The sequence below is a fragment of the Cryptomeria japonica genome, chromosome 10, assembly GCF_030272615.1.
Source record: "Cryptomeria japonica chromosome 10, Sugi_1.0, whole genome shotgun sequence".
NCBI lineage: Eukaryota > Viridiplantae > Streptophyta > Pinopsida > Cupressales > Cupressaceae > Cryptomeria > Cryptomeria japonica.
The window spans coordinates 365,574,343-365,582,330 of NC_081414.1; the positions used below are offsets into that span (position 1 = coordinate 365,574,343).

General features: G+C 42.5%; 1 protein-coding gene across 1 annotated transcript in view; it reads left to right on the top strand.

Moving 5' to 3' along the window:
* The window catches only part of LOC131079975 (flowering locus K homology domain), a 200,076-nt gene extending 192,750 nt beyond the window's left edge, over positions 1-7,326 (top strand). The window contains exon 7 of the mRNA XM_058018026.2: positions 6,778-7,326. Within this exon, the coding sequence (XP_057874009.2) occupies positions 6,778-6,993 (216 nt within the window). The 3' untranslated portion in view covers positions 6,994-7,326. The remainder of the gene's footprint in view (positions 1-6,777) is intronic.
* The last annotated feature ends 662 nt before the right edge of the window (positions 7,327-7,988 follow it).

Consider the following 7,988-nt stretch of genomic DNA (forward strand, 5'->3'; position numbering starts at 1 on the left):
GAGACACACGAGTCATCTGGACCCTACTGCACAGACGCGGAGAGGAACATTGTACGGCAGATGCTCCAAATGGAGGTACCTGTGAAACTGGAAGACCTCCTACACACCATACCGCAATTGGGGACAGTGTTGTTGGGCACAAAGGCTGATAAACCCAAACCGAGAGACATGGACGCTCCCATACTAGGAAGCTCGGCAACAAATCCAGTTGTACTTACCGTCAACAATGGCTGACACCTAGCCGTGGTGGAGATGGGCATCCTGGGCACCATCCTGACGGATACTATAGTAGACGGCGGTTCCGAAGTAAATGTGCTTCCGGAGGACACATGGAAAAAACTAGGAAAGCCCACTCTGTGGCCACCTACGTTTAATCTGCTAGGTGCAAACCAGCACGGGATTAAACCCCTCGGCATGTTGATGGCACAGCAAGTCACTGTGGGTGCACAACCTTTTGTACTCGACTTCATGGTCATTCCATTGAAACAGAAAGGGTATGACGCCATACTTGGAAGAGGATGGTTGGTGGCAGCGAAAGCAAACCACAACTGGAAACGAAATACACTCTCGATGGAGAGCGGAGGCAAGAAATTCACTATTGATCTCCGGACGCAGTTGGTGAGTGAGGAACTTGCCTCTACCTCGGGATCTGAATCCGAGAGGGAAAATGACCCACGAGACGAAGGGAGAGAGGGGATGGACCCAGATGTCGAAGGCATATTAAAAATCGGAGGTTGCTGTTCGGAGGATGACACAAATTCACTAAATGGATTGTTCCATTGGCAGCAGGAGGACTATGAGATGTTCTCACCCTCCTGTAACGTATTAAGCGTCGAAGGAGAGGAGCTAGATCAATATCCTCCAGAATATAGAGAATATTGGAAGGGAGACGCCCCAAACCCTAGCGACGTAAATAATCCGAAGAGTGTCGACAACGATTGGAACCCTGTGTGGAAGGCCGTAGCCTTCAAAATCTTTATTATCCTTCTTCTTCTTATGTACGGGAAGGAGACTGTGGTCCCTATAGAATTTGTGGTTCCAGGTCTTCGGATGGCCATGGAAAATAAACTTGCCACCAATAGGTTTAAATTGAAACCCTATCACGCGAAGCGCGCAGGGGACCCGAGAGGCCGGACGGACACCCGAGAGCCCGAAGGGGGACCCAAGAGGATGGAAGGGGACCTAAGAGGCCGGGCAAGCGACTTGAGAGGCACAAGACAAAAGCAGGAGACTTTTGGGCGAGGAAAACCGAGAAGGATGAAGGGCGATCCCAGAGACAGGGGACCCGAGCCGAAGACTCTTTAGACAACTTACCCAAAAAAAAAATTAAAAAAAAAAAAGAGAAAAAAAAAAAATCGCACGGTCATACGACAGCGATTGTAAGGGACACAAAAAAAAAAAAGAGAGAGAGAAAAAGGCCACCGTATGGTGGGCCCACTGAAGGTGGCATCACCGTACGATGGAACCACCGACGGTGGAGCCACCATGCGGTGGAGCCACCGTGCGGTGGGACCACCGACGGTGGAGCCACCGTGCGGTGGGACCACCGTGCGGTGGGACCACCGACGGTGGAGCCACCGTGCGGTGGAACCACTGACGGTGGCACCACCGTGCGGTGGGAGCCACCGAAGGCCGCGAAAAATATAAAGCGACGCATGAAGACACCGCCACGCAAGGTTAAAACGCCGCACACCGCACAACACCGAACACCGCCGCACAGCAAGGGATAGAGGAGGAGGAAGACGCACCGCACGGCCTGATCAACACACATAGCAAGGGTTACGCACACCAACGCGCAACAGCCGCAAAAGGGAAAAGAAAAAAAAAAGAGACCAAGCCCGCACAATCCACACAGCCACGTAAGGGCAAAACGATCGCCACAGGTAGACCAAGCAGCCGCACGATTGGAGGTGCCAGTGTTGTTGTTGACCGTACAGGGAGGTTGTATGGCCGGGGTGCCATCGGGGACATTACAGTGCCTTATTAAAATAAAATAAAAAAACGACGATGGATTGAAAAATGATTCGATGACATCTGGAGCCTGGACACTGAAAATATTGGAGTGTAGAAGAAGGGTTTTGACATCATAAAATATCACAGAAATGATGCGCGCCATGGACTTTCGTGGGGTTTTAAAGGTTATAAATTGGTGTTGGCGGCGGGGGCGCTGCCCCTCGACCCTGCCCTGTACTGCGACAGGGAGCGCACCTGGGGCGCTGCCCCAGGACCCCATGAGGGGCGCTGCCCCTCGACCCCGCGAGGGGCGCTGCCCCAGACCCCGCGGGGGCGCTGCCCCTCGACCCCGCTGGGGGCGTTGCCCCCAGACCCCCAGTTTATTTTGAGCTACAAAAGACCACGAGAAGTGTTGTGGTTGTTCGTATTGTGCGAAAGAAGCCCACAGCTAAGCATTGGCAGGGAAGCCATAAGCCGTAGAGGGAGACGGATTTGGAGGTTGCGAACAAACAGAGTTTGAGGGAAGGCATTGCAGGTCCGCGCAGTTGTATGACACCAGGGAGTTATTCAGTTCAGTTTTTAGCCTTTGGGGAGTGTGATGGAGGATTTGAGTTGGCTCCTAGCATTTGTGCCAACGGATTGTGGCCACCTCCAGGCATGACTGGTACACTTTGAGGAACTCGGAGTATGTCTCGGCTGGACGTGAGGTTGCCTTGGTGGATGCACAGAGGGCTCGGGAGGAGCTGACCACCAGGTTGGAGGCAATAGTCGCGTGAGACTTGGTTCAGCGTACCCAGGAGTTGGATGCCGAGAGAGCAGCACGGGTGGCTATCGAGGACAAATTGGCTAGGGAGACAGAATCATTTGAGTAGCAGTTGGTGGAAGCTGAGACTGAAAAACGTGTTTTGCACACAAGTTTGGGTTAGGCCCAGGAGGATTGTGATGGCAAAGGAAGCAATATTGGTGAAATCCGCACTTGAGCATCGGATGGTAGCAGAAAAGGGTTTTCAAGCGAGGATGCAGGAAGTGTATAAGATCCGGGCCCGACAGGCGTCAGTAGTTCCTGCCGTTCATCTCTATTTTGTATTAAGTCGTCGGAGTCGACTTCTTTTCTTGGGGGGGATGATGTTGACAGGAATAATCATTATGTTATGTTGGTATATTATGTTTATGTTGTCGTCGGTAATAATGAGTTACGGCGGTCAGTTAGTTAGCCGACGGGTAGGTAGTTGGAGTTGCGACGGTTGTGTCGCACCCCTTCGGCTGTCATATATTGTACCATCTCCGGGTGTTGGAGGACATGAAATGTGGACGACAGATTATAATATGAACATCTTTTGACATTAATGGAAAGCTTATTCTGGTACTTCCTTTGTAATTGCATTGTGCATTGCTGTTCAGTTTCTGTATTCTTCCTGTTTACCCAGTGAGGTAAACATCATACATATTTCAATCTATATTAATATTACTACTGAATCCTGCATAAGAACATTATCAGGCTTCATATATTAAGCACATCCCAACCAAGAACAAAGATGTTACTGCCTGTAACTTAATAACAGTTTTGATCTTATCTGATCGATGGTGATCTCGCTGGATGCTTGGATTCCTTTCCTTTATATCTCTCAATGTGAGGGAGGGGTCACACCTCTTCATCATGTATGCCCTTTGGCAAGAGGCACACCCTTTCACCATCAGCACCCTTTGAAAGAGTGCAACTCTTAATTATTTCTGCCCCTTTGAAAGGGACACAACCTTTCACAGTCAGATCTGCACCTCTGATTCCCAAATTATCCCCCTTAAATGAGGTTCTAATCTCCCTTTTATATCTCATGTTTGAGGGAGTCACAACTTTCATTTCATGTCTTTGACCATTTATTAACTTAATTAAATATAATTATATTCTTTTCTATTTTTATTTTAATTTTATTATTATCATTTACCATTAAATTGTATTATAAAGTGGGGACATTACAATGACAAGTGGAAAGACTTGGTAGAATTTTTCCTATTAATGATCACAAGGTGATGAGTGGCCACATCAAGGTCTTAAAAAAGGCGTAGTCTGGAATAAGCTTCATTGATTAGAGTTGAGTGGATTAAGTTAGCAAACTAGATGGCTACAAGACTTCAGCAAAGATTGGCAAGTGCACTTTGGCACTCATGCTACTTGGTGGACAGTCTATGAACCTCGAGGACTGTTGTGCATGCTTGCCATATTTCTTTTCTCCAAGGTCATATGGCTGCTTGTCCCTTCCCTAACAGGTGGCTTAAGTTAAATGCTTTGTACAATGTTACTTCCAATTTAAATGAATTGCTGTTCTTTGGGCTGTGGTCACATCTGATGGATTTGTTTGGCACTAGCTGCCTTTCCTTTCTTTTTTTTGTGCAACTATTCCTGCCTTCAAAGTAGCACATTTGCTATGATCAAAGTTAACATATTTGGCTTCTTTCAAGTAGGTTTTGCTTGTGTGGCCATGGAAGCTGGGGTCGTGGAGCTTTGGTCCTACTTGGTATATCTTAACATCTCACATACAATACCCCTTTTTATTAAAGTATATATATGCTTTTAGATACTTGGGACTTCAAGGACACTTGTCTATAGAGTGTGCTTGTCTAGAATGTTGTAGATAAGCAATTTGGTTAGCCTTATATTGTTGTTTTTATTTGTAGACTAAGCACAGCCACCCTTGTTGATGATCCCCCATTCAATGTCGAGGGCCAAAACAATAGTATTTTGTATAGTAATAATAGTTGCATAGGTAGAAGACTACCCAAGTCCATGCTTACTCACAATTTCTTTGAATTGCATAGAGGACAAGAACTTGTAGATGAAAGTTGTAGCCTTTGGGCATTTTGTTGTAATTTTTTATATAATATAAATGCACATTGACAATGAAAGCAATGAAGTTTTGCTAATTTCCCTGTCGATTGTCATGTGAAACTTAATTCAACTCTAGTGTTATGCAATAAGGTTCTATAATGTATATGATAAATGCTTTATCATATGCATATTTGAAATTTCCTATATTTTTAATTGCTATCCCCTACATTTCCCTAAAAATTGGCCTCCTGAAAAGCTGTCCACAAAACACACCCTTGCCCCCTGCTTTGACACCATATGATTCATAAGTAGTTTGCATATTCCAATGCACTACTTATCAATTCAGTTTTTACTTTTCTTAAAGTTGTAAATGGCTACTTTCTATAGCTTTATGGCTGCCATCCACATCATATATTCATAATGCAATTGTGCACGTCTATTTTCATTCCATGTCATGTTTTGTGTCTCTTCTATGTTACTACAATGTGGTTTCTTTATTCCTCAGAACAATACTGCGACAGAGAGCATGTTCTATCCTGTAACTAGTGGGAAACTAAAGTTACTTTTGTTTTATGCGATAATGAGTATGATTTTTCAATCAGTTGTACATATCAGTTGGATGCTTAATTGTTTGAAATGTGGTAGTAGTTGCATGGAAAGAAAGCATGCAAGAAAACGAACCATTGGACATACAAGAATAGATGCAAGGGATTTACCTCAGATAAACTAGTGTGGAAAAGCACCTAAAAAATAAGATCTTGCCTTCTCTTGCTAATATTTCTTTTGCATGTGTACGATCTTATTGTCTTTTATGGCCTCCAAGGACACCACCAACATGTTAGCAGTATACTAACACTTGTACTTGCCCTTCAACTTGTTGCAGATGCACACTCTTTTATTGCTCTCAACTTTCCAGAGTACTCAACCTGGAATCTGTCTATCTCTGCATGAAAAAATAAAGAAAGAAAGAAATACATCAAGGGAATCATTCAAGAATACCTTAGTTACCCATTGAGGGTAATTATTAGAAGAGGCTAGCACAAGAAGTCTCTAAGAACACCTCAGACTTGTTCCAAGCATTCCCCTTGTTTTTAAACATGGGCAACAAAACTGTCACCTACATCGATGCAAAATTGCCACAACACTTTGAAAAATGCTGCCCTTTTGTATTTGCCAGTTTTGTTACGAATAAAACTGGAACCTACTTCAATTATGTTGACTCTAAGGTGTTTGGATCACCTCAGAGCATTACTTAACTCTCTGCAGATCCTCTCACAACAATGTTCTGTTCTTGCTGGAAAACATCAGGTTAGAAGTGTCTTGAGAGTGTTTCAAGTTATACTTAGTCATTTGAAATAGGGATAGAGAATAGTGGCTTAGTTAAAATTCTAAACTTCCGTGATCCTTTTTTGGATCAAATTATATATATATATATATGGATAGAGAATAGTGGCTTAGTTAAAATTCTAAACTTTTGTGATCCATTTTTGGATCAAATTATATATATATATATATATTGCACAGGAATGCTCTGTTCTTGCTGAGAAACATCAGATCATGAGTTTCGTGAGTGTTTCAATTTATTCTAGTCACTTTCGACTAAGGAATGAGAGTAGAGGGTAATGTTCCCTGAATACATGTGTGTGGGTGAGGGTGTGTCCTTTTACAGGTATAATCTGCTAATTGTTATTTGTTTTTGTGTTTTTCGATTGTTAGTATACACAAGGCGTTTCTTATATTTGAGACACAAGTTTGTTAGTACTACAATTACTAAATCCATTTTGCTTGTATGCAATCTTATAAATTTTTAGTTCAATTTCATCAAGAACTTCATTTATAGATTTGGAAGTGTAACAATTTGAGATCAGAATGTTTAATATTAAAATATTAAAAAGCTCTGCTAGAAAAAGAGTTCATCTAAATGTTCCAGATGAATTCTGATCAAATGAGCGAAATATATTTATTTAATTTGCATAACTTTATATCTGGCTTCCTGGCAGAACTATATGGCGGGAGCTCCGGGACCACCAGCAAACACATACAATTCAGTTGAGTCAGAATATAATTCTTATCCTACACAAAATACCACGTACTCTTCACCCCAACCAAATAATGGTCATATTGGTCATTCAACGGGAGGTAACTATAACAGTGCTGGAGGTAACTACAATGGTGCAGGTTATGGGTCGCACTATAACAGTAATTATGGTTATTAGATGCACTTTCATTGCTAACGTGATTGGGTTGGCAATGCAACTGGTGTGGATCCTTGAAAGGCTGCAAGTCACAATGATCGATGAACTTGAGTCGACAAACTTGACTATTTTGTATGTTTGCATGTATTGGTCAGCATGGCCTTGGCCATTCAGTTCTTGTCTGATATAATATTTATTCTAGTAAGGTTCAGTTTTCCATATCCAGTTGTACTGTGCCAGGGCCATAGATGATGACTTGATGACTTATTGGATTGTTGTTTGTATTATTGTATATTATGTGGCACAAGATGCATATTTTCAAGATGAAATAAGCTTCTCTAATAATTAGCTTCACTATTTTGTAGGTACACGTTATGTGACACTTAAGATGAAAAATGCTAGGCCATTGTAATTTACTTTTCCTTCTCAAAGTGTTTTGAGAGTTGCAATTCTTTTTATTAGGTCGATGTTTGTCCTGCCTATAACTGGGGCCTCCTCTATTTTTGGCATTTACTTCCTGAGCTCCTAAGCTGGCTGCTTGATAATCCACCTGCAAATCAAGTGCTAAGATGTCAATTCAGCATGCCTTAATGTCCTTTGGGGAGAGTTGAACCTTGGCCTCCAACATGAAAACCAAGTGGTCCAACCACTTGATCATGCCCTGTCGACAAAAATGATGTGCAAATGATGTGAGATATAAATTCTTATGACTTATCTGCTAGTGATCATTATCATTATCTAGTTTTCAGGCTAGAATTTCTCAGTAAGAATGGGACTTTTGGAAGATAAGAGGACTAATGTTTTTAATTTTCTTCACTGTTGTTTGTGCTTGGTGATGTTTGTTGATTTCGAAGCATGTTTGATGGCCTCATGCAAAAATCGTGTGCTCGGTCTGCCAGGCTTGTTTCATTTGCAATTTCAAATGCATATTTTTGTTAATGTACTTTCTGTCTCTTCAAATTGTATCATCTTTTTTCAGTGGATCTAAATTTGACTGTGATGTAAATTATATAAAT